This window comes from Pogoniulus pusillus, chromosome 3 (genome assembly GCF_015220805.1).
Source record: "Pogoniulus pusillus isolate bPogPus1 chromosome 3, bPogPus1.pri, whole genome shotgun sequence".
NCBI classification, from domain to species: Eukaryota; Metazoa; Chordata; class Aves; order Piciformes; family Lybiidae; genus Pogoniulus; species Pogoniulus pusillus.
Genome location: NC_087266.1, coordinates 28,228,790 through 28,256,372, shown reverse-complemented (window position 1 = coordinate 28,256,372; position 27,583 = coordinate 28,228,790). Strand labels below are relative to the sequence as shown.

At 39.1% G+C, this 27,583-nt stretch overlaps 1 protein-coding gene across 1 annotated transcript in view; it reads left to right on the top strand.

Annotated features, from left to right (window-relative positions):
* Positions 1–27,583, top strand: part of TRPC4 (transient receptor potential cation channel subfamily C member 4) — a 176,153-nt gene that overhangs the window by 117,834 nt on the left and 30,736 nt on the right. The window contains exons 5-6 of the mRNA XM_064173376.1: positions 5,105–5,441; positions 21,331–21,470. Of these exons, the coding sequence (XP_064029446.1) occupies positions 5,105–5,441; positions 21,331–21,470 (477 nt within the window). The remainder of the gene's footprint in view (positions 1–5,104; positions 5,442–21,330; positions 21,471–27,583) is intronic.

Genomic DNA, 27,583 nt, shown 5'->3' with positions numbered 1-27,583 from the left:
GTTCATTTAACCAAAGAATTTTGCCATAAAGAGGATTTTTTTTTTCTGTAAAGAAGGGCATTTTAGTGGATAGATAAATAAAAAGGTATAATAAGAATTCAGGTTCAGTAATAAAGTATATTATTAACATATGGTCTATGAAATATGCTTCTGAGAGAGACTTTAGAGGCAGCTTTTACACTGTGTGTCCCAGGAAGACTTCCTTGGCTCCAGTTCCTGTATGTACTTAAATACTACACTTGAAGACATGATGTGAGTAGAAAATATCTTCTCCTCATTTCCACTGGAAGAAACATGTCCACAAGGACAAGAAAGGAGATACAATATTCAGTAACAAGCTCTCCTTTTTTGGGCAGCTGAGGAACAAGACTGTGATTCACCACTGAGTACACTTCTCTTCCACCAGAATACCCCAACTCTTCCCCATTGAAGAACTTCACTCATTATTAAGCAAAAATCATAGAATCATAGAATCAACCAGGTTGGAAGAGACCTCCAAGATCATCCAGTCCAACCTATCACCCAGCCCTGGCCAATCAACTAGTCCATGGCACTAAGTGCCTCATGCAGTCTTTTCTTGAACACCTCCAGGCACGGTGACTCCACCACCTCCCTGCTGAACATATTTCACAGCATACAATGATAAAAGTGGAGCAAGTAGTCAAATTTGTGAAAATTAATTCAGACATTTTTAATAATGTCATATAATTCGTTGAAAAATGAAGCAGCAAACCATAGCTGTAAAAGAAGCATCAGCAGGAGATGAAAGGCAATATTCCAGCTGTCCAAATAAGACACTTTGGAGTGGTTTGTAGTGCATGTTATACGATCACTGGAGTTCAGAGCTATAAAGAAAAGGCTGCAGTAAAGACACATATTTTTGTTGCTTCAAGACATTAACCTTGCCAACAGTATTGTCAGATAAAAATAACAGCAGAAAACCTGATATATGTGGACATTTAAAAAATACAATATATCATTTGTAGATGTAGTGCTGTGGTTTCTATTACAGACCTTTGCTTGCAATGCTAGGGCTGCTTGCCCATGCATTCAGCTCTTGAAGTGATGACATATTTCACATGCTTGCTCCGTACTACTCTGTTACTTGCTTGTGTGTTTAATGTCATAGAGTCATAGAATGAATCATAGAATCAGCAAGGTTGGAACAGACCTCCATGATTATCCAATCCAACCTATCACTCAGCTCTGTCCAATCAACTAGACCATGGCACTAAATGCTTCATCCAGTCTTTTCTTGAACACCTCCAGGGACAGCGACTCCACCACCTCCCTGGGCAGCCCATTCCAATGGCAAATCACTCTGCCTGGCAAGAACTTCCTCCTAACATCCAGCCTATACCTCCCTTGGCACAACTTGAGACTGTGTCCCCTTGTTCTGTTGCTGGTTGCCTGGGGGAAGAGACCAACCCCCACCTGGCTACAGCCTCCTTTCAGGTAGTTGTAGACATCAATGAGGTCACCCCTGAGCGTCCTCTTCTTCAGGCTAAAAACCCCAGCTCCCTCAGCCTCTCCTCATAGGGTTTGCATTCTAGGCCTCTCACCAGCTTTGTCGCCCTTCTCTGGACACATTCCAGTATCTCAACATCTCTCTTGAGTTGAGGAGCCCAGAACTGGACACAGGACTCAAGGTGTGGCCTGACCAGTGCTGAGTACAGGGGCAGAATAACCTCTCTTGTCCTACTGGCCACACTGTTCCTGATGCAGGCCAGGATGCCACTGGCTCTCTTGGCCACCTGGGCACACTGCTGGCTCATCTTCAGCCTACTATCTATCAGTACTCCCAGGTCTTTTTCCTCCTGGCTGCTCTCCAGCCACTCTGTCCCCAGCCTGTAGTGCTGCTTGGGGTTGTTGTGGCAGAACCCTGCACTTGGCCTTGTTAAATCTCATCCCGTTAGCCTCTGACCACCTAAGCAGGCTGTCAAGATCCCTCACATTACTGATGTTGCTCTTCTCAAATCTGGGCACATGAAATGTATAGTCTATGTTAGCTTTCTTGTATCGTTAGAGAATCCAACCAGTACTAAACCAGTCCTGACACAGCCATAATTTGAAGAGAAATATGAAAGCTAATTTCTTTTAAAATTATGATTTTAAAAATTTGACTCATCAGTGTCTGGGATTTGCAAATTTTCTGCATTAACTGAAAAACTTCTTGTGCCTCAGAAGCAACCCTTGTCTTTCACACATTATGCCATAGAAATAGTCACAACATGTCAAAATCTAATATTGGTATTAGGAGACAAGAAACACATTTTCAAGCCTACTCAAAAGTGCTTTCTGTATTAACATTGAAAGTTTTGCATATTAATCTGTTTAAAGATTAGAAGTAAGCAGTGACTGCCCACACAGTGTGGAGCACTCTCTAGATGGTGAGTCAGCAACCATCTCCTCATGGCATGAGGTTACCTTGGTATCAGTTCTGGTCTTCCCAGCCCCAAAGGTGCTCAATATTTGGTAGACTCAGGAAACAAAATAATATTCCTTTTACTTATTTTTTTTCCTCATTACAGCATTCTATTTTAGCCATTCTTGTCAAGGAATAGGCTTCCTACATCTACCATTAGCCTTTGCTAGCTGCTGGAAATTATTGCTTCAACTTGGCCCCCAACACAGAGTGGCTCAAAAGTGCTGAGAAAGGAGACACAAACAAGACTTTGAAACTCATTACTTTTAGATGTGTGAGGGTTAGGTAGCAGGAAGATACTAAGAAAAATGGGAAACAAACACCTCTCTGGCACAGTCTGGGCTGGGCGGGGGGCAGGGGAAGGACAGAAATCTAAAAGAAAAATTTTTGCTGAGAAATGAGCCTATGAATTGTACTCTCTCACTAGTCAAGCAAAGCACTAATCTGTACCTACCGAAACAAACTGAAGTGAAAAATGTTGCAGGCAAACCTCTGTTATAAACATAGCAAAAATAGAACTTTTAAACAATGTTCTCTGACTGCCTGCAGTATTATTCCAGACATCTGTATCTTGACACAAACATCCTGAAACTTGGCAAATAGTTTTTTTCTAATGAAAGAGAACACTCTGTTACTCTTCTTTAAGGCTACTTTCAAGGCATTTATTTTCTTGTATTTCACAACAGTAGGAGTCAACTTCAGTGTTGGTGTCTCATAGGCAAATATGTCTCTGCTAAGGACACTGGCATTTCATTAACATAGAGCAGGTCTGAATTTGGCTCAGGTTAACATTTCAGACAGGATGCAGAAAGATATATACATTGACTTTCATTTCATTCCAAACGAAATAACATTTTCTACCAATAATAATCCCAAGGATTTCAGAAATAATTTACTAGTAATAATCTCAGGGATTTCAGAAACTGTTTACTGGCAATAATCCCAGGGATTTCAGAAAATGTTTGAGATGTTGTCTATTATTCATCCCCAAAGGACTTTTGATCCTATGGTTATAAGTATTATTAAAACAATGCAAAACCCAAACCAGGCATATTTAATTAGAATTCAAATCTGAAATTATTTCACATAAAGTAACAATTTTATTATTTGACCAGATAAAGAAGTTTCACATGGCAAGGTTTTGGTAGCAGGGGAGCCACAGGAGTGACTTTTGTGAGAATCTGTTAGACTGCTCCCTGTGTCCAATAGAGCCAGCACTAACCATCTGCAAGATGAATCTGCTGCTGGACAAGGCTGAGCCCATCTGTGACAATAGTAAAGCCTCTGTGATAACATATTTAACTATGAAGAAGAAAACTACTGCATAACAGCAACTACAGAGGGGAGTGACAATATGTGACATAATCAAATCTGTAAACACCAAGATCAGCAAAATAGGAGAAGGTGCTCCAGGCAGCAGGGCACAGGCAGACTGTCTTCCTGAAGCCCATGTAGGTTATTATTGGAACAAATTACTACCTGCAGCCTGCAGAGGAGACCTTGCTGAAACAGGCAGATGCACCTCTAGGAGGCTGGGATCCTGTGGGAAGCCTGTACTGGAGCAGGCTCCTGGCAGAACTTGTGGTCCTGTGGAAAGAGCTCATGCTGGAGCAGGCTTACTGGCAGGTCCCGTGATAGAGCAAGGGACAATGGATCCAAACACAGGAAGTCCTACCTCAAAGTGAGAAAAAAATTCTTTACTGTAAGGGTGAGGGAGCACTGGAACAGTCTTCCCAGGTAAGTTATGGAGTGTCCTTCTCTAGAGACTTCCAAGACCCATCTGGATATATTCCTATGTGACTTACCCTAGGTGATCCTGCTTTGGCACGGAGGGGTGGACTTGATCTTCAGAGGTCCTTTCCAAGCCCTGTAATTCTGTGATTCCATGACTTGTTTGGGTTTGTGGAGCTTTTTTTCCATTTTGAGACTATTTTACTTGTGACAGCAGTTGCTGAGTGATCTTCCTGTCATAATATTGGCCCATAAGCCCTTTGATATTCTCTCCCCTGTGAGGAGGTGATAGAGAAGCTCTCTCCTCTCCCTCTCCCTCTTTAACAATGAGTAGTAAAACACTGGAAAATGCTGGTGCTTTGTTCATATTGTGCAGGTATTTTGTGATGTGTCTGTTAAGAGTTTTGGCAGTATCTAAGACTGATTTTTAGAGAATTAACAGGGAACACACTGAAAGTAGCTCATCCACAGCTGTGGAATTCTGTTTCACTGTTTACAGATCTTTGTTGTGCTTGTCATTTTCATAGTGGCTTCCACTCCAAGTCCACCACATGCAAATTCTCTGCAAGTGTTGCTGGTTGAATAATGGAAGTATTTTTGAACTTGTTTTATAGTTTGAATTCAGCTTTTGAGGTTTATGTTTTAAGGCCTATTGGCCTGTGTACTTCAACTAAAGGGGAAGTCAAGCTTTATTGTTAAAATTAATCTTGGTGGCTTTAAATTACACCTTTTCTGTTGAAGGAAGAGCAAGATCACCAAGCCCTGTCTTACTGGTGTTATCAGTATGAGCAGGCTTGCATAGGCTATAGGGGTTTGGGTTGTTGTTTTTTTTTTTTTGTTGTTGTTTATGTCTATCCAGAAGTTATTTGTTGTGACATAAATGGCATGGAAATAACTTTAAAGAGGTAACATTGAACTAACCATCTTCCTCTCTTCTTCTCTCTTTAGTTTGTTGCTCAGCCCAACTGCCAGCAGCTGCTCGCATCCCGCTGGTATGATGAGTTCCCTGGATGGAGAAGGCGACACTGGGCTGTGAAGATGTTGACATGTGTTGTCATAGGACTTCTTTTCCCAGTCTTCTCTGTGTGCTACCTGATAGCTCCCAAAAGCCCATTAGGGCTGTTCATCCGAAAGCCATTTATCAAATTTATCTGCCATACTGCATCCTACTTGACTTTTCTGTTCCTGCTGTTGCTTGCTTCTCAGCACATTGACAGGTCAGACTTGAGCATGCAGGGACCGCCACCAACCATCGTCGAGTGGATGATATTACCGTGGGTCCTGGGTAAATGTATTACTAAAGAAAATACAGTGAAAATTGTTTTGACCCTTGTGGTTTTGCCAAACGTTCCTGTGACAGGAAGATACAGTAGAGAGTACTGTCATGAATTACTGACCTATTAAAACAGGCTAATGGTCCAACTCCTGCAATACTTAGCAAAAGTAGTAGACAACTGGGGAAAAGTTTCAAAATCCAGAGTGTCACCACTTTATGTATTACACCAAGGGAAAACAAAAGACATCAGGGGTTCTGTTCTGTGATTAAACAGTGCCCTGAAACACATTTACTGATACTCTTTTCAATATATATTTTATTCAGACCAAAAATTGTTCTGATTCTTGAAGGATCGCTCTACCATGACAATTATTTTTCATGTATTAGAGTAAGGCACGGCATCATTTCTGGAGTGCTATCTCTAACATGAGTTACCTAAAATATCCTTCTTTTAAAATGACAGGCTTACCAAGTGCAGATAGTGCTGACCAGTATTTTCAAGTGGGTATTTTCTTTAAACACACATGCAGAGTATTTTTTTTTCTGTGCAAAACCACTTATGAGAATGTTTCAGTCAAATTCAAACAAAATATTTTATAGCCAAAGGAATAAGAAAATCCCCTGACATTTTTTACATGGTGGAAATATTACCACTCTGTCCTGATAGTCTAAAACAGAACCTTCAGTCTGGGATTACTGAAAGACAACTTTATGTGGGCCATGCTGGTCTTAAATGCCTTCCTGTGTGATAGATAGTTCAATGCTATCAGATTGGACTATCCTAGCTCCTCCCTACCTTTGCATGTTTGCCCTGCTGGATGGTGTCTCTCTTGATGTGGTGTGGTCTCTTCCCTGTTTCTTAGTTTAGGAACAACAGGTCAGGCCAAATATAGTTGATCTTTAATGAAATTAAATTGTAAAAAAAGGATCTTAGTAACATTAACTGCAAAGTTAAATAGTCATCACATAGACAAGTTGGTGCTCAAACTTTTCTGAAACGTTCTGGTGGGGTTTTGATACTGTCACTTATCCCAGAGCTTCCATTAAGGTGATGTTTCTGTTCAGCTTTGAATTTTTTCCCAAACAGCTGGCATTTCTCAGAGCAGCAAAACTGATGAGGCTTTTGGCATCAATGAGCATATAAACAGTGCAGTACTGAATACAGTAATTGACATTGCTTGATATTTCCTAGCAAAATAAGCCAGTGGCTTTTCTATTATATGTTCTTTGACAGAGCACTGCAGGAAGCAGAAGGCAGGGCTACGTCTGTCTTTCACTTAAGAAAACAAGAATGCTGAAAAGTGAGGATGCTAACAGTCAGGAACCCCTCCAAAGGGCCTGCCCTCAACAGGTCATAGAATCATAGAATCACAGAATGGTTTGGCTTGGAAAGGATCTCCAAAGTTCATCTACTCTAACCCCTCTGCAGTGAGCAGAGACATCCTCTGCTAGATTAGGTTGTCAAGAGCCCTGTCAAGCCTCACCTTGATTATCTCTAGAGATGGGGCCTCAGTTACCTTCCTGGGCAACCTGTTCCAGTGTTCCACCATCTTCATGGTAAAGAACGTGTTCCTAACATCCAGTCTAAGTCTACTCTTCTCTAATTTCAAACCATTGTCCTTCATCCTATCACTACGGGCCTTTGTAAACTATCCCTCTCCAGCCTTCTTGTAGGCTCCCTTCAAGTACTGGAAGACTACTAGTATAGCTTTTCTCTGAGATTTTCCCCAGCATTAAATAGTCCTTACCACCAGTCATCACTGCAAGGTGTGTTGTCCTTCAATGGGCAAATACTGCTACTAACATTAAAGAAGCTGATCTCTAGCATTATCACAAAGGAATTCATCTAGTAGGCTGCTGAGAATATTTCTGACAGACAAGTTTGCCTAACTTAAGTGAGTTCCACATTTACAGAGTTTTTAAAAATTCCTCCAGTAATTTTTTTCTATTTTTGTAACATCAAGACATAAGAAAATAGTATAAAAATCATTAGTTCAATAGGTTGCTTCCTTAGAAATAAGTGCTACAGTGCTGAGGAGGAACAGGTGCCTCCTCTGTGCTGTTTCATGCACAGAGAAGATGTTGTTAGCTTTTTGTCTTATTTAGCTTTCTACAATATCAGGCGGTCAGGAGCTACCCAGAATCCTGAGGTTGAAAGATAACAAGAACAAATCCATAGCTGGTACATGGACCACCAAAGTGGACTTTATTGTTAACCTATCTTTGTAAATAAAGAAATTAGAGTCCAGAGAAAAAGGCCAATATGAGAATAGGCAAGGGCTAGTTTCAGCTAAAGGCAGTTCTAAAATTTTGGCGACTAACTTCTCTCCAGAAAACATCCAGTGGGAAGAGGAAGAACCTCCACTACCCTCAACCTCTGACACTGTTGTGTACTTAGGAACAGACTTAAATAACTCAGCATCCCAAAGCACTTGTTTGATGAAGTCATTAGCCCTGAGAATTATGACTATCAAGATGACTATCATTTCTAAAAGCAATATTAATATTTGCAGTATAGACTTACACAGTCAGATTATGCCAGTACTGCCTATGATGAATAAGACCTTCCACTGCAAGCAGCATAGGTCAAGTCAGGGTTATTGATTACATAAACAAATATTCATGAGCATGAGGAAAGAGAGGTAGTCAGATACCATGTGGTCAAATAGTTTGTTGTTAATCTAGATTAATTTTTAGAAGAACTGTGCCTTCTGAAATCTCTTTCTTCTACAATGGTGTATTGCACACAGTAATTTCTTCTTGTTCCTGATTCGTGGCTTCCTGTAGTTCCAGTTCCATGTTTGTTACATTTAGTTTTCAGGCTGATGGCTGCAGTGCATTAGCCTACACAAATAATAACACTGCAAATTCACACATTGTAATCTTAGGCAATTCATTAGGTTTCGTGTTTCTCACTGCCATTGATGGAAATAGATGCACATCTCCACAGGGCACTTCAGTTTGCAGTGTGAACATGTCTACTTCAGCTTTTTCTCTTGTGTTCTTGCTCTTCTTGTTTTGTTTTGGTCTGTTTTTTAAAGAAATGAATCTCATCCAAACTCTGCTGTTTTCATGTTCGCATACATGCAAACTTCAGTCTGGTAAGCTTTTAGTGAAGTCGCACTATTGAGTCATTATCAATAAGCTAAGGTTAATTTCCAGGCCACATTTAGTTTGTCAAACTAGACAGTTATGCAGTATTCTTAGACAGAGCAAATGCAGCACTCCTGAATTACAGAAAGATGTGCATATTTGACATATATAGATACATATTAATAGTTTCTGGATGTAGGTGAAAAATGTTGACATGTGAGACAAAACTGATGTGGCTTTATAGTTTTTCTCTGAAATTGGAAGCATAACTAAGTAAGCACTTTTCCCAAAGCAAAGGTTATCTTGCAGCAGCTACAGCATGTCAAAATTATTACAGAATCCTTTGTTTGTTTTCCTCATAATTCAAATAGGTCTGCTGGTAGTTGCCATTTTAATAACTTCCTTCCTTAAAATGAAGGGATGAAGAAACCTCTGCTTTCCAGAGTTCTCATTGACATGAATTTCAGCATACATGTATCTTGTAGAATTGAAGATGTATCAAGATTGTCCATAGTAATCACATTTTACCAGTAATCAAGTAGGAATTAGCATTTGCCTCCTACTGCGTAATAGGAGCCTGAATGCACAATAATTAGCACTTTATTAAAAATTGCACTAGAGTAGGAAGCTCAGAGGAAAAACCTGCATCGGGCTACACTTCCATGGAGACATTGATTTTACATTTAGAAAGTCTTTTAAGGAAAATTCTGCATTAATATTGTCTTTTACATGATTAGATGATTACACAAGTGATGTCACAGTACACTGTGACTATCCATGGAACAATAAGTCAGTATAACAAAGCTAATGTTGCAGCTTTAAGAAACAGTTGGGGAAAAGTCTCTCAGTAAGAAGAATCAGAATCTCCTGTCCTTGCATTCAATCAAATAGGAAACAAACTTCTGCTGGTAAGAACAAGATTGATTTTGTTCTTCTTGTCAGCTATTGATTCTGATTTTTCAAGCATGTCAGATGCTTCACGAACATAGGTCTGGTTTGTATGCTTCAGACTCCATCACCACTAAATAAAGGACGGGGAAAACAAGAACCCCATCTTACAAAAAGAAATGAGAAAGTACAGTGCTTTTCATCATCAAATTCCTCACCCAGTTTCTGAGTGGCTTCACAGCATGGTAAACAGTGATGCAAAAGGGAAATCAAGTAAGACCCAACTTCAATGTCTGTATGCCTTGACTGCAGCTCATGTAAGGATCTAATTGATTCCTGCAGGCTTTTCATGCCTGTTTTTTTGACCCTAAATGCTAGCCTCAAACCAAACACTGACCTAGCTTAATGTCCTCACAGTGGGCATTTGCCTCATCAGGGAATGCTACAAAGTTCTTAGGAGAAAGCCTAAGCCTAAATTTAGTTCTCAGTGGATGTGTTTTAAAAGCTGACTGCCAGTTTTCAGTGTGACTACAGCAGAAAGAACATTTTATAAGCAAATTTGTTTTGATGAGTTTTTTGCTCTTTTACGGGCATCTTTAAATGTTGATCATAATTATGTTATTCAGAATATTGCCTGGAGCAGGAATGCAGCCTTACTGGATCTCTAACAATGCTTTCCCCATCGTTTCTGTCAGAGCTGTTTATGCTATTGGAGTATGTGAATTTATAGAGAATGTTAATGCTTGAGAACTGTGCAAATTGCAGATATTTGTGGCCAGCAAACTGCTGGCAAGGGAGTGCCATTCTTGTCAGTACTTAGCGCAATGTACATTCAAACCAAAGGCACAGCAAGATAGTTCAGATGAAGTGATCACAGAGATGGTGAGTACACTACGCATTGTCTTCTAAGTTTGGTCAAGAAAGTGTTGTGTAATAACAGTACAAATTGGTGTGTTCCATGGAGCAAATGCAAAGAATCATATGGCCATCAAGATGAAACATTATATAACTGGTAATGATAAATAAAGTGCAGAAGACAAATCCCAGACAAAGCTGAAATACAACTTTAGTCAGATAGAAGCATAATGCATGTAATGACCATTCAAGACAATTTGGTCTGTACTACTGCTCAAAATGGGTAACTGCAAAGCTGGATCATATTTCTCAGGTTCTCATCTCATCAAATCATTAATTTCTTCAGGGGTATCCACATCCAATTTATTCCAGCACCTGTCTCAGCAACCTGTGCCAGTGTCTAGCTACTGGTGAATCTTTTCTTGGTATCACTTGGAATATCTCATGCTACAACATTCGGCCATTACCTCTTGTCCTTCCAGCGTGCACTTCTAGGACAAGTCTCGCAATTTCACTAGTGAGTGACAGCAATATCCCCTCATCAGTGTTCTCATGTCTAGACTGAGCAAACTCAGTTTTCTGAACCTCTTCTTGTACATTGTGTGGTCCAGCTCCTAATCAGTTTGATAGCCTTGAACATGGTTCAATTCAGTCAGTTAATATCTTTCTCTTGTTGGGGATCCCAAAACCAGACCAAACAATTAAATTATTTATTTAAATATTAGGAGAGACATTTCTTGTAAAGACTGACTCAATCTTGCCATAATAGGGTCTTTTACTCAGCTACTTGTATGTTTACCAGCTTTTAAAGATTTAAAATTAACATTTTCTGTATAGAATTATTTCATTTTATTCTTTGTTTGTTGGTGGTATTGAGTGACATGTGGGTTTTTGTGTTTAAGATTTAACCTAAAGTGGTTTCCTCATTTCCAAAACCAAGACCAAAGAAAAAAGTCTTGTTTTGATTATGATATAAAGTCAGGGTTTGGGTTGTTTGTTTTGGGAAAGCATTCAGTGGTGCTGTGACCACTTCAATGTGGGTAGCCATGTGTGCTTTTTGGTATTCTGGTAAAAATCTGTCCTAAATTTGAAAAGCCTTTGTAAATATGTTTCCATCTAAAATGGATCTACAGTCTTTTTTTGTCCCTAAATCCCATCCATAATGTCTCAATCAGCCCTGATCAGTGGCTCTTAGTCATAGTGGGAGAGACACGATCTCCAGACAAAAATAATTCTGCATTTAGCAAACCTGGAAGATTTTACTTTAGCCTGTTATCAAATCCTTTCCCTAAGCATTCAGTTTAGGCTAGATGGAACAGTGTTCTGCCTATCTTTGTTGGCTTCTACAGTCTTTAAATAAAGCATGGAAAACTACAAAAGTTCATAGATTCATAGATTGGAAGGGATCTTAAAGATCCTCGCATTCCAACCTGCTGAAGGCCTCATCCAGCCTAGTCTTAAACACCACCAGGGAGGAGGCACCTACTGAGCAACCTGTTCTAGTATCTCACCACCTTTACTTCAAATAATTTCTTCCTGATATCCAGCCTTAAATCTATCCTCCTCAAGCTTAAATCCATTTGCTCTCATCCCGTCTCTACAAGTCCTCATAAAAAGTCCCTTCCCAGCTTTCTTCTAAGGCCCTTTTAGGTACTGGAAGACTGCTAGAAGATCTGCCCAGAGCATTCTGTTCTTCACCTAAACCAGCCCCAACTCTTAAAGCCTATCCCATAGGAGAGATGCTCCACACTTCTGATCATCTTCATGGCCCTCCTCTAGATTAATTCCAGCCATTCAATTACCCTGTTATTCTGTGGGCATCATAACTGAACACAGTGCTCCTGTTGGGGTCTCATGAAAGCAGAGTAGATGGGGAGAATCACTTCCCTCATCATGCTGGTCACACTTCTTTTGGTGCAGCCCATGATATGGTTAGCCTTCTGAGTTGTAAGCCCACATTGTTGGCTCATGTTGAGATTTTCATCAACTGACACCCCCAAGTCCTACTACTCAAGACTGCTCTTGAGCCACTCCTTGCCCAGCCTATATTTGTTCTCCACCCCAGGTGCAGAACCTTTCACTTGGCCTTGTTGAACTTCATGACATTGGCTTGGACCCAGCTCTCAAGCCTGCCCAATTCCCTCTAGGTGGCATCCTTTCCAGCATGTCAACCAGCCCACACAGCTTGGTGTCATCCGCAGGTTGCCTTTCTTCACAATAACTGTCTGAATTTTCCTTTCACATGCACTTTTCTAGCTATGGAAAACTTCTCTCCCACAGGCAATTACTTAGAATTGCAAGCAAGGACTTTGCTTTTACAAGCCAATATAAACCAATCATATATAGAGAAGAATTCAGTGCTATCAGATGTTTTCTTGCCATCACAATATTTTGCTGATAGAAGCAAGTTCTGGCAGGATCATAAAATAGTCTTTGGTCTTCAGTCTTGTTTTCAACTGAGCTTCAAATTGAGCTTTAAATTGTGCTAGCTCCTCTCACATCCAAATATTTCACATTTCAACGTTGTGATCATTGCTTGAGAATAAAGAACAGAAAGGTCCTGCAGTGGATGTGCAAAGCCTATCTTTGACACTTTTGCTTCCTACTAAGGGCCTTTAGTAAGGAGGTTAAGGACACCTGTTGATTTTATGTCTTCCTCCCATTTTTAACAGGAGTGGTGAATGTTCTATACCCTGTACAAGAGTTTTAGCCATAAAGCTGCAGTGCCAAACATTCACACTAACTCCTGGTGGGTATAATTTAAGCATTTTGGGAAAGGAAGGTGTTTTGGATGCTGAAACTCAGTCCATGTAGACTGAAGCCTTGAGACAGTTTTCTAAGTGCTGGTGAGATGCCTTGTTTGGGACTCATCTTTCTTTCCTGGTTTTGCCATCCCTTTTGCCCAGGTTGTCTTAGCACTCAGTATTCATATTCATAGGCTGTGGACTTTAGCTAGGATCTTGAATCTCTAAATGAGCATAAAATGGAATTTATGCAGAATTTAGGTCTCTTGCATGGTGAATTTTACTTTCAGTATTGTGTATTTAATTTAGAGCTTGAATCACGGGGTATTTAAATTAATATACTGCTTCACGGGACTGGGTTCCTAAATATCTTTAGGTCCTCAGTACTAAGATGTTCAAATTCTTATATGTCTTTTAATAGGAGAGAAAGGGATGAGCAGTTTTCTACATCCCTAAATATCTACTTAAGTGCTAGCAAATATAAGGAACGTGCAGATGTTTGGAGATACGACAGTTTAATCAATATTAGTCTGCACTGCTGTACACTCTGGATACATGTTGCTTCATAAATTAAAGTTGTCTATGGTAATAGGATATAAGCCTTGCTCCTTCACCTCTCCACAGTTTTTTCATGGAAGCAAGAAACTATTTACTGTATTAAGTCAATTTGGATAAATACTTTCCACAAACAGTTTCAATGAAGCCATGAAGATTAAAGGATAATTAGTAAAATTATGCCTGCTTAACCTGTAGTGCTTAATAGAGATTTAGAAGAAGTAAATGAGGATATGCTTGAAAGAGATGTACAGTCTTTCTGGCAAAGGTACCTGAGGAGATGGACCACTATTAACTACATTTGTGTCTACAATATTATTGTGGAGCAGAGTTCAAGAACAGAAATACACTCTATCTTTCTATTTAGGTTCCTGCCCATAGCCCTTTACTCCAAACTCAGGCATTTGACAAGTTTGATTGTTAGGAAATTAGGAGATTAAATCAATGTAAACATAAAAAAAGAAAATTGTATACTACAAAGAGGAACCTGGTTGTATTTTTGAAGTCTATTATTCTCACAGAGTGGCCATATCTATGATAAATACCCTACAGAAAGCCTGTACCTTTTTTTGGCAATGCATGGGTGGCCAGCTTGGATATGCAGGACATCTAAAATGGCATTAGACACTTCTATTTAAGCATATGATACATTCCAAAAATACAGGCTCTTTCACATCTCTCTACATCACGACTACACCATCACTGTCTACAGTCCACAAATGTGGAAGGCTTAGGTGCACGAACCTGAAATGGTTTGAATTAGCATCTTTGATTAATTTGAGCTGTATTAACCTTACTAAATAGCTCATATTGAACATAACAGACAATCTAGGGTTACAATTTTTTTTTTTGCATACACTCCAGGACATAAATATTTTCTCTTAGTTTATATTGCTATTCTTTACCAAACCAAACAAAAAAAATGAAACAGCAAAAAAACAGCAAAAAAAATATATATAATCAGCAGCAAATACTCTCAGCAGTGATGTATTTCATCCAAAAGGATCAAGTGCTCCATCATCTTTGTATTGTTCATTACCTTTCACTACACTCCAGAGACATTACTAAACTCATCTTCTGTGGAAGGAGGTATTAAATTCAATTGTGCAGATAACAAAGTGAAGACAAAGAGTGAACTGAGGTTAGATATTAAGTGTTCTCAGTATTGAGTTCTGTTCAGCTTGCTTGAGTATAACTGTCCTAGGAAGAGAGATGGAACATAAATAGTGCCTCTGACCATGTCATTCTCAGCTCTTTGTGTAAACTGACACAAGACATACACAGCTGTTCCCCTCCCAAACAGCCATTTCTCTATCCTCGGGGGACTTTGAAAGGCATGCTTTTGATTTTGTGCATGTTCCCTTGAAATAGCTGTATTCTGTTAGCAAAATATGCCTCAAAGATTGTGACCCCCTGAATTATACCAGGGTGTCTCTTCATTCATCTTGTTACCTTCATCAAAGATTAGTTCATCAGCCCAGGTGTAAAGCAAAAGAGGTATTTCAAACTTTATAAATGCTTACTGAATTCCCTACAATGAGTTTCCTTTGGCTCAGGTATCATTACCAGCTTGTGTGAAAACCTTTAGATCACACAGTAGATCAAAATTGATTGCATCAGTTAAACAAATTGATTGCATCAGTTAAACAATTTCTCAGTCCAGTGAAAATACATTCTCCAAGAAACACACTAGAAGGTAGGGTTTTTTCATTTGCCATGCCGAGATTGACCCTGAAGAACCTCTTGCTTTCCATCACTTAATGGTAAAGGAACAAAATCTGCACACAGCAGCCAAACATTTGTGGGAAAGGTAAGGCCAAAAGTAACTAGAGATCCACAAATCCTTTTAAAAAGAGGAATTTCCTGGAATACTGCCTTTCATATATTTCTGTGGCAAACCTTGATATGATTTACTGTAAAAAATTGAACCATAATTCTAATTATAAACAACAAAAAAACAGTGTTGTGAAGATAGCATAGCATTTTTGTGAATTTCCACAGCTGCTGGAAAATTTATTTTGTAGCTGCTCCAGATTCACTACAAGGTTGGAAATTAGACAGGGTGTAGGTAAGACTTGTTTTTGTCTTAAAACTTAACACAGCTTTTAATGGATTTTTTTTTTAAGGGAGCTATTTCTTTGTTGTTCTTTTCTTTTGCATGGGAATGAGAGACTTTTTTTTCCTTAGGAGTATGATTACAAGGAGCAACTTAATTAGGTAACTGTGAATTAGTAATCAAACAAGATCCAAAATTTTTGCCATCTGAAAGTTACCTACCAACCTTCACAAACAGATACTATGCCTAACCCAAGGCTATATCTGAAGGAAAAGAGAAAATTCATGAGTATTGAACTGCTGCCCTGCTCAGGTAGGGCAACAAAGCTGGTGAAAGGCCTAGAACACAAGCCCTATGAAGAGAGGCTGAGGGAGCTGGGGTTGTTTAGCCTGGAGAAGAGGAGGCTCAGGGGTGACGTCACCTCATTGCTGTCTACAACTACCTGAAGGGAGGCAGGTGGGGGTTGGTCTCTTCTCCCAGGCAATCAGCAACAGAACTATGGGACACAGTCTCAAGTTTTACTCCACCACCTCCCTGGGCAGCCCATTCCAATGGCAAATCACTTTGTGAAGAACTTCCTCCTAACATCCAGCCTATACTTCCGCACATCCAGCCTATACTTCTCCAGTCACAGAGAGTGATTTGCCATTGGAATGTGCTGCCCAGGGTGGTGGTGAAGTCACCATCCCTGGAGGTGTCCAAGAAAAGACTGGATGAGGCACTTAGTGCCATGGACTAGTTGACTGGATAGGGCTGGGTGATAGGTTGGACTAGGTCTCTTCCAACCTGTTTGATTCCATGATTCTATGATTCCATGATTCAAAGGTGAAAGGTTTGCTACCACAGTCTTAGAGTATGAACAGAAAAGCAGGCCCAGATTATTAAAAAGGCATTTCAGTGTCCAAATGTTAAATATTTCAAGACTGGAAATACATCTTCAAAACCTGTCTATAGGTAGACTGATAAAATAAAAGCTAAAGTCTTATCAGTGTGTATGTATTGTTATATCTTCATATGGAATATTCCACATATAGTTAATACGCAGTATGTGATAGCCATTCCTCAAGGATACTTTAGAAGTATTATTATAGAGTAACTTTACTGAAATGTGTTGTTTTTCTAAGAAGTTATTTTCTTTTATTTCAGTGCCTTTTGTTCTTCAGTAAGAATTTTTTTTTTAATTTCTGCTATTTTATTGGCTTGGATAAGATTTATTTTTATAATATGCAGGGCTTGTTTTAGTAGAATGTTCATCAACGTTTGGAAGTGTTTACTGCAGAAAAGAAAATAGACTTAGAACACGAGTTCCATTTTTGTCTCCAGGTTTGTTTTGTGTGATCTATTTTAGTTCCTTTCTTCTATCAGGCAAACTGATCTTCAGGCAAATGATTGCATTTATCAGTTCACACGTATAATATTTCACAGTGATATACAAAACCTCTCCATGGTGTCTGTCATTCCCAGGGCCTTATATGGTCTGTGGGATTTCTGCCCTGAATTTATGTCTATTTCATCTCATTAAAACCACAGGGCTTTTAATTTCTTTTCCCTTTCCTATCATCTCAGCCTGTTTCAAAATGTCCAGGATGTTATTTGTCTTTTACTGCTGCAGTATCTAGTTATAAACAATGTGATAAAGGCTTGAAAGTCTCAGCTTCAAGTTTTCAATTAAAGTCCTTGATTAATGAGGTGGAAGAACTGCATAATGTTGATAATTTCCTTGCAAGTGGTGATAAATTATAAGAACAGGTTGATGGGAAATGAATTGATGAGGGTATTAAGAGGCAAGTGTGGAATATAGCTGGTGTGAAGAGATAGGAAGGACACAGTTGGAGCAAAGAGGCGATCAGAATATAGCAAAGATTATCCAGGTAAAACAGTGACGTCTGCTCCCAGTGGAATTATTTCAGCTAAATAGTCACCTGCAAGTTAAACATCTGTTTTATTTATTTCAGCATGATCCTCCATGGCTTCCTTTCAGTCAATGGGAAGATTAGCCCATCTGCAGATGACAGGATTATTGCCTTGTAGCTGCTGTTTTCCTCCCAGGGAGGTAAAGACAGCTTTAGGTTATGAACTTCTCTCCAGCCCAACTGGCTAAAAGTTTTAGATTTACCCCTCTTACATTGCTATTTCCCATTAGCAGTTTCCCCCAGTACCTCTGTGCAAGCTGGTGATGTCTTTTCTGCTTTGTTGAGACATCATCTTTCTTGCTACTAGCACATTGCTCTTACCTGAGCTGTGTCACCAGGTGCCAATATTGCTGCTTTGACGCATTACTAAGCAGGCAACGCCTGGACTCTGGATCTCTTTCCTACTTGTAACCCATCAGAAAGTCTTATCACTGCATTCCTTCTATCATGTCAATTCTTATTTTGGAATTGCTCAAAGGTCTCCTCAGATAATAACATCAGGTTGTGTCCAGCTACACATATCTTCTAGACAAAAAGAAGGCGTAGAACATCACAGAGATAATGCTGCCCTGATCTCTGAATGTCTTTTTCTTTATTTAAAATATACATGGATTTTCCCAGCCTTTCCCTGATTCTCCCATGAATGTATCAGTACAAAACTGACATACTATATCAGACCCTGCGAAACATAGGAGCTCAATGACTTGTGTCTTTTAGCCCTTCCTTCTTGGAAAAAACATACCTGTATGATCTACAAGACTTCCAGACCTCTGGCCATGTGATAATAACTTAATCCTAAACAGCACAATTTGGAATCCCTGAGGTTCATTGCTCAGAATAGCTCCATCATGTAAACTCACTGGGCCTTAAAGAAGTTTTCAGTTTTGCAAAAACACCTCCAAGATTTCAGAGGACACTTTTCTAAGATAACCCTTCAGGCACACTCTGGAAGATTTACATGAATCCAGACATCCCAGTTCTTCCAGCATTTGTTGCTCTCAGGATACCAAGCCACAGAGGCCTAGTACCTACAAAGACCAATCTCAGCTTTCATGGTGAGGTTGTCCTGAAGTTGTGGATTTTGATAATCAACCTTAGGACTTTGTATCTTCAAATATTTGCCTTCAAAAAGTCATTTGGGAAGCTGTACCGTGCATGCGTAGATTGTCTGTCACAGTCAGCCTAGCTTCAAGTTCTTTGGAGTCCCATAAGATGTCAGTAATGGTATTTATAGGGAATCAGAAGCATAGAATGCACTGGATTGGAAGGAACCTCTAGAGGTCACCTAGTCTAACCTTCCTGCAGTAAGCAGAGACACCCCCAACTAGATCAGGTTGCTCAGAGCCCCATCAGGCCTGAGTCCAGGGACGGGGTCTCCACTGCTTCCCTGAGCAATGAGTTCCACTGCCCTCATAGCAAGCAAATTCTTTGCAATGTCCAGTCTAAATCTACTCTTCTCTTGTGTAAAACAACTGGCCCTTGTCCTAGTGCTGTAAGCCTTTGTAAATTAGAAATCCTCAGATGTCTTTAGGCTTTTTTCAGGTACTGGAAGGCTGCTGTAAGGTTTCACCAGAGCCTTCTCTTCTGCAAGCTGAACAGACCAAACTGCTTCATTCTGCTCTCACAGGTGAGGTGCTCCAGCCCTCTGATCATCTTTGTGGCCCTTGTATGGGCTGTATTGATCAGACCCATGTCCTTGTGTTGAGAACCCCAGAGCTGGACACAGTGCTCCAGATGAGGTGAAGCAGAGTAAGAGTGGCAGAATTACCTCTCTATTCCTGTTGGCCACAGTTGTTTTGATGCAGCCTAGGATGCAATTGGCCTTCTGGGCTGCAGTGTGCATTGCTGGCTCATGTCCAGCTTTTCATCAACCAGTATTCCCAAGTTCTTTTCTGCAGGGCTGCTCTCTGTGATATCCTACTCCAGCCTGTGTTTGTAACAGGGATTGTTATGAGCCAGGTGCAGGACTCTGCACTTGGCCTTGTTGAACCTCACGACATCCACCTGGGCCCACCTCTCCAGCCTGACTAGAGGTTCTTTGATTAGGAAGAAAGAATAAACAATCACATCTCCATAGTAACTGACAAAAATGTTAGATTTCCATTTTCCCATTAACTTTTGTTTGAGAAGAACAGAGCCCTGCATCAGGATGTACATAAAAAGTTGTCGTGAATCAAGAAAAAAATGAGAGCCACAACCGTGACAGTGTCCAGGTGTACCCTGAACTTTCAGCTGCCAAATGACTTCAGCATTGCTAGCAGCTTGGATTAGTTGTGTTTCTAATTCAAAACGAAGAAATACAAACTAGCCTTATACGCTCTTCCTCTATTAGTGTCAGCTCTTCCTCTGTATTAGCAATTACACTTTATTTCCTGAAGCCGAGAAAGTACTTGGGAAAACAGTCTGGCTTTTCACTCACAAAACAGATGTAGCAGCTTTACTCAACATTTCTTTTTCAATATGCACACAATTCTATTAAATTTTAGGCAGTGCTATGAAAACATATGATGCTGAGCAACGGTGTTACAGAGAGCAACACTGTTGCTTTTGAGTCTCCTCTTTGAGGAGTAAGTGAAGTCATTTTAGAGAATGAAATCAGTAGCCATTTAGGAGCCTGCATAGTAGACACTGAGGCAAATTACTATTTAAGCCCAGACTAGAATGGTGCACAACTCTATAGACACCTGCACAAAATCTCTTCAGCATTTTCTGAAGGAGCATATGATAAGCAGATGAGAGATGCTGAATTAACTGTATCTCTACATAGACATGCAAGAGACTGTCTCTTTTGTGATGAATTTTGTCCTTTTAGTGAGAGCAAAAGTGAGAAATTCCTTTGAAATAATTAAATGTGAAAAAGTAAGATCTTTATTGATATTGTTATGAAAAAAGTTGTGTAGATAATATTATACAATCATGTGGAGTATCTTCCTCTGAGATATTTTAGTGTTTATGACATTAGTCTCCGCAGACTTGTCACTGGAGCAATTACAAGTTCATGTCAGATAACTTGCAAACCTTCCCATTGAGATTATTTCTCTTTGTGTTCAGTGCAATGCATGTTCTGAACACCTGGAAGCAGCTTCCATTCCTTCATGTCCCAAAGGAAGAAATAAAAAGAAGGAAACATTTTGTGGGTGGTGCTACTCTTTGCTCTGGAAAGGAAAAAAGGGACTTTAGTTCATCATTGACAATATTCTACTGACATACACATTGTCTTCCTTATTTGTGAGTTACAATTGAGTGAAATGTGGAGCTGACTCCTGCAATTGTAATTTTTCCAGTTTGATTTACATCGCTGCAGATGCCAAGAGCAGAGTGAGCAGTAGTGTTTGGTCTTAAGACCTTTGTTCATACATGTTAAGATACAGTAAAATAGGTAATTGAAGAAAGCCAAAGAGATTGCCCTTATAAGAGCAGATTTTGTTTGTTTGTTTATTTTCTTTCTTTGTTTATTTGGGTGGTGTTTTGATTTTGTTTGGGTTTTTTTATTGTTGTTTGTGTTTTGGGGGGTTTGGTTTTTTGTGGGTTTGTTTTTTTGTTGTTTTTTTGGTTGGTTGGTTAGTTGGTTTGGTTTTTTTTTGGGGGGGTTGGTTCTGCCTGACAAATCAATTCTGGAAGCATTAATGGGAAGATAAAAATTCACCTAACTGGATATGTAATTTAGGCACTTCTCCGTCTTCTCTTTATGCTTAATGCAAGTATAATTAATCCATTGTGAGATAAGTGTCTAGAGTAGTCAAAGCTTTTTTTAATTTACTCTTCATGCTTAATGGATTATGTTCTACTTACAGGTTTCATCTGGGGTGAAATTAAACAGATGTGGGATGGTGGACTACAAGACTACATTCATGATTGGTGGAACCTCATGGATTTTGTAATGAACTCCTTGTACTTAGCAACAATCTCTTTAAAAATTGTTGCATTTTCAAAGGTATTGTATTTTTTGTTTAATTCAGCAAATTATTTAAGGTAAATTAAATTAGAATTCTTGAAACTTTCTTCTGGATTTGGAGGTTCTCAGTCTTGGCAGTGCAAGAGATTTATGATGTGCTTATAGAATTTTCTGTAGCTGTGACATGATAAGACTGAAAAAGAATTTGTGATTTATACTTTTTTTCTTCTTGGCCCAGGAAATCTTTTGTTATTTGATCATAAACAGCAATACTGTCATTTCCTTGGAAAATGAAAATCCCTGATAATATTTAATAATGTCTGCACAAAATTTTATTTTTCAGTAAAAAAAAATTGACCTGATACAATTTTGCACACCATGTAAAACTCCTGAACAGTACCAAAAGAAAAATATGTACTCAAAATTAGAGGGGCAAGGGGCTAAAAAGTAATCTGTCAGTTTTGTTTTGAAAATCTATGATAAGTGCAACAAGAAAAAGATAATCTGAAGGGGATAAAATGGTATGGCTATGTTAGTTTTCTCATCTTTTTCATGGACTTTTTATGAACAGCTTTATATTCCCATTGTTTGAAGTATATTCCAGCAAAACAGCCCTTCTTTCCAAAGCTATGGAACATGTTGCATGTATTCAACATGAATGCATAATATGCTGATGATAATATGAATCCATAAGATGAAATATATTAGTTTTAAAAAATGGTTTTGGCACAAAGAAACTATATCTGAAAGCATTCTCAGCATCTGTCATGGAGCTTTTATCACATCCAAGTATAAACTGGCAAGCCCATTTTTTACTGACTACTGTGATTAGCACTGCATGTCAGCTCTTTTAGGTTCCCTGCCACCAGCTATCTTTCCAAGATCCTTTTGGCTGGGAAAAGAGGAGGAGAGGGCCATCAAGTAGCTGGTTACAGCTCCCTTTCCTCACACAGCAGCTGTTTGTGCTGCAGCCCTGCACTAAGTATAACAGAACATATAAACCCACTAATTTAGATCACCTTATGTCTATTCACAAAGGTTCACAAGTCAGCTGATCAGGGGCAAGAGTGAGCACTATGTGATCTCTTGGCACAGCAGGTCCTGCTGTGACAGAAGGTTTCCAGTATGCTGACTCCCTGGCTGCAAAACTTTGGAAGTCTTCTCACTCAAAGAATTTTGGAGCTATTGCTTGAAAAGATGCTTTCAAGTGTGAGGACAGCTGCTACTTAAAGCTGGTGAAACATCTTTTTACACACACAAAGAGGCCTTATAAAGTGACTTGGAAATAAATAGCCATTTCACTGTCCCGTGTAACAAAGCAAGCAGTTCATTGGTAATGCATGTTTCTGAAGCCCTGGAGATGGCCAATTAGTCACTTCATTATAATCCTTTCATTTCCCAGACAGCTTCTGCTTATGGTAATCAGATTCCAAGGTGACAGTGTCTGCGATAATGTGCATCCATTAGTCTCTAAATTAGTGCTTGCATGGCAATCATAATACAGTGCATAAAGCACTATCTTTGGTTCCATGGATTTTGTTTTTTTTACTGTGCGTAATGTTTCACCTAAATACCTTTTTTTTTGTTCCGTAAAAGAACCTCAGTTGCAGTAGGCAACTGAAACACATGATGATTCAATGAACGGAGTAATACAAGTGTAATTTAATATCCAGTCTCATTTCATTCAAATATCTTCAGCAGAGTTCTCCACCTCTGGCCAGGTGATATTGAGAGGATGCCAAATGAGAACCAGTATGTTTTGATGTTTGATGAGCTTTTATTTTCATTTCCTAAATCCTGCTAGACAAGGGGTTGGGTTTTTTTGTTATTGTTGTTGGGGGTTGGTTTGTTTGTTTGTTGTAGATTGGTTGTTTGGGGGGTTTGGGGTCTACTGATAAGACAACTGAGTTACGTCTTTCATGGCTAGTATTCAAATAAATGGGTTCATCTCAAATTTTACAAAGAGCTATGTTTTTGGCTCTGATTGTGTATCAGCATGTGAAGTCTTCTAGTGTTGTCCAGTGCATATTATATATGCACTAAAAATGTTTTCTCCCTAATAATGTCATTATATTGGATTATAATGGATTGTCACATGTTTAATGAGAGTACAAGATGAGAGGTTTTAAATAATAAGTCTATTTTGATGGAAGACTATAAATGCAAATAGGAATTGTAGTGTTCTAAGTAATTTTATTTTTATGGTTTTGGAAGAAAATTTACTTTCTGCTGATTTGATACAGTGAGGTAATGGTTGGACTCAATGATCTTAAATGTCTTTTCCAAAAAAAACCCCAATATAAGTCTTATAAAGTTAGGTGCATTGCTAACTTATGTGCAGACCCAACTCTCTTAATCTTTTGTTAAACTTGAGCATTGGATTTAGTGCTGTTTATTTCCAATTCTGCTAGAAATTGCATGCAAGTTCATGTTATGTGTCTCAGCTATGTGTCTTACCAGATACTGGAAGCTAGTAAGGAAATTGCTTGCTATTCGAGGCCAGGACTCAAAAGTAACTAAAAATACCTTATTTGTCTCAGTATTTACTGGCTTAATCATCACTGTGTTATATCCACTCTGTTCAATAGTAAATGAGATTATATTTCCCTTCTGCCATTCGTTCTGTAGAATCTAACTTATGTTTGTGTTGTAAAATGGTTTATACTGATGCTTCACCTGATTCATTCAACATTTACAAGACCATTTACGAGGCAAATGTCCATTTACATAAGAATATTAATCCCCAATCTGTCTCTGAAAAGTTACAGACTTGATTTCCTCAGTGTAGATACTGTTTAAAAAGTCTCCACTAGGCCATCTCCCTGCCCTCTTCCTATTGCTGCTCTGAAATTCAGCATAATGAATGCAAGGATTGGGACACACATTTTAGAGTAAGAAGAGTTCACATTCACATACGACCTTTCAGGAAAGGATTTAAGGTAATTTTCCTGAGAAATGGATATTATTTAATATTTATTTTTGTTATCAAAAGCAAGGAGATAACATTTGACCAAGGTCCAACAGCCCATTAAACATTCAGGTAGCCTAATCTACATATCTGTTTGATCTCTCATGGTTCTTTCATGAGATTTACAGTTCATGACTTTTGTTTTCATGGAAAGAGAGTGATCACTCAGCTTTTGTCCTCACAAGTGGTTCTGATAATAGATTTCTATTGAATTCTTTTGATCAAGGACAGAAAATTATTATCTTGTGTTCTCTGTGACATCACGCAATTATATATTTGCTTTGAAACTCTACCATTTATATGCTGCTCAGTTTGTTTTCTGCTCTTTTTAATTATGCATTGATGTGTCATGTACATTTCCTTCAATCAAACAAGGACAGGTATTACTTGATCACATTAAGTGATTTGTTACATGTCAGAAAGTTGCCGTTACATTTGAAGTGGGGGCAGAAATTCAACAGGTTCAGAAAGTGATGAAAGAAAGACTGCAGAGTATCAACATCATACTTTGCAACAAGCTCAGCACTGCTCTAGTAGCTTTTACCATTTTCCATTTCCTAGAACAGTAACCATTTATTTGTTCTATATAGAACAGAAGAACATCAACATGCATGGCTGAAAACAAATACTTCAGGTCTGGATGTTGTGGGCTGTTTGGTCCTAGAATGCAGTTTTTGTCTTTTTTTTTTTTTTTTTTCGTGTTTTCAACGTTTTGGGTTTCCATATGCCTAGTTTTTTTCACTCTTTTTAATTTTCATTTTCGCATGTGAGATTCTTTGTTCTCCTCGCTCTTTGATATCTCCAGATTTTCTTTCAGCGTGCTCTAGTTAGTGGAATCACTAAGGTGGTGTTGTTAGAGCCCTCCTATGCTCCTTATTTTCTTTATATTATTTTCTGTCTTTTCTTGGCTAGTATATCACAGCATCACAGAATGTTAGGGGCTGTTGTAGCATATTTTACAGATAATTTCCAAACTTCTAAGGTTTTAGCCTTTCTCACTCTTTTACAGCCAGCTATTTCCAGTCTCTTAAATCATGTCTTCTAAAACTAAATTAGCAGCACTCACTCTGCATACAACCATGAGATCTTTTTCATTGTATCTACACATGCAGGAGGCATTTAGGCCCAAGTAAAGCAGGTGCAGTTAGGCTGAAATAGCACAGTTGTGCCTTTAACTGGTCTTTTACTTAAGAGGCCATTAGATTTTTTCTGAGTGTTTTAACACACCAGATTTGTTTCTCTGTCCAAACCATTGCAGATAAAGTCCTTTCTTCTCAGCTTTCTTCTTAACCTTATCTCTTCTAGAAAAGGTGACAATGTATGCTTCTTCTCATACCAGAAGTATAAGACAATGTCTCCCTTACCCCAACAATCAATGTGGAGAAATTTAGGAATATCTGACCCATTTGGGATATATACTTTCCTAGTACTCCATAGACATGCCCATTTTGTTTGGCTGACTATAAAAGGAGCTGACAGAGAGCACAGATGTGGCTGTCCATATCAAACTGGTTTAACCTGATCCTTGCTTTCTAACTCTATCATATGCTGTCCTTATTCAGAGCCTAGTAGCCCCATGTTTTTCTCAGAAGTGTATTTCATTAGATTTTTTCTATGCTTGTTGAACAATTTTGCAGTCTGCCGTGACTTGCCTTCACCTAAAATATGCCTGCAGTTGGATGCTTTTAATCATCTACCAAAAATTCCATTTATTCTAGTTTCCAGTGTTTAATTTCTCTCATGAATATATTTTCCCTTTCACCCCTCAACATGTCTTGAGAAGTCTTTCCTAATCTGAGCACCTGGTCTTTGCTTATACTAACAGGTGTGTTTTTTCACATACTAGGGTTGTAAAGTGCCATCAGAATTCACAATAATTTACTTTATAATATTATTCAAAGAAAGACATTATAAAAAACATGCTGAGAGTTCTCACATCTCTGTGTTTTGATCTCTTAGCTGATGTCTCTGGTAACTCAGTTCTGTGTTCTGCTGCCTCTTCAGCACTCATCTTGAAGCAATCGGAACTGCACTTGGAGCAGTAGTAGATGAGGCAAAAGAATATGCCTCTTGAAGCTACAGTGTCAAATGAGGGAGGCTTCTACATCATAATAATCAGAGAAAGGATAGTCTAATGGAGGGAGCACTGACCTATAACTCCAGAAGGTCTGGATTTAATTCCTTGCTCCATAGAAAACAAATACCACAGGTTGTTGAAATGTAAGGCTGAGTAATTCTTAATTCTTTAATGGACAGCCAGTTTTGCAGTTGTTGTTCCCCAGTCCACAAGATGGTCAGATGCTGTGGCTGCTTCTGCATGATGGAATAAAACTGTGCCAGGGATTGCTGTTAGACATTGGTGCTCTCACTTAGTTGATTAGAGGAACCCCAGCATGGTGAGATCCCATGCCAACTAGTACTGTCCAAAAGAATACAAAGTTCTCAGCTGCAATTTGAAACATAGAATTACAGAATCATAACATGGTTTGCATTGGAAAGGGCATTTATAGGTCATTTATTTGAAGGCCCCCTTACAAAAAGCAAGGACAACTTCAACTAAATAATCTTCCTCAGACCCCTGTCCAAGCTGACCTTTCATTTCCAGGGATAGGGCTTCTACTACCTCTCTGAGCAGCCTCTCTCAGTGTTTCAGTCTAGATCTACCCTCTTTTAGTGTAAAACCATTACCCCTTGTCCTATCACAACAGGCTTGACTAAAAAGTCTCTCTTCATCTTCGTCATGAGATCCCTTCATGTACTGAAAGGCTACATAAAAGTCTCTGCAGAGGCTTCCCTGCTCCAGGATGAAGAACCCCAACTCCTTTAGCCTTTCTTCATAGTGGCTATAGTGGCATCATCAAGGTGGATGATCTGCTTTCCTCAAGCATCTCAACTACTTGTTATCATCTGCAAATTTACTGTGATATTAACAGTAGAGGTCCCACTGCAGACTGCTGAGGAAAGCCACCTATCACTGATCTCTGTTAGGACATCCAGCTGTTGCCCTCGATTAAGCCATTCTGGATAGAATCATCCTCCATGTGCCTTAGCATAGGTTCAAGGAGGATCTGATCCATGATCTTCCCAGGCACACAGGTGAAGCTGACAGGTCAGTAGTGCCCAGGGTCTTCCTTTGACATTTTTTTTTCCAAATGAGTGCAATGTTTCCTTTTTGTGAGTCACC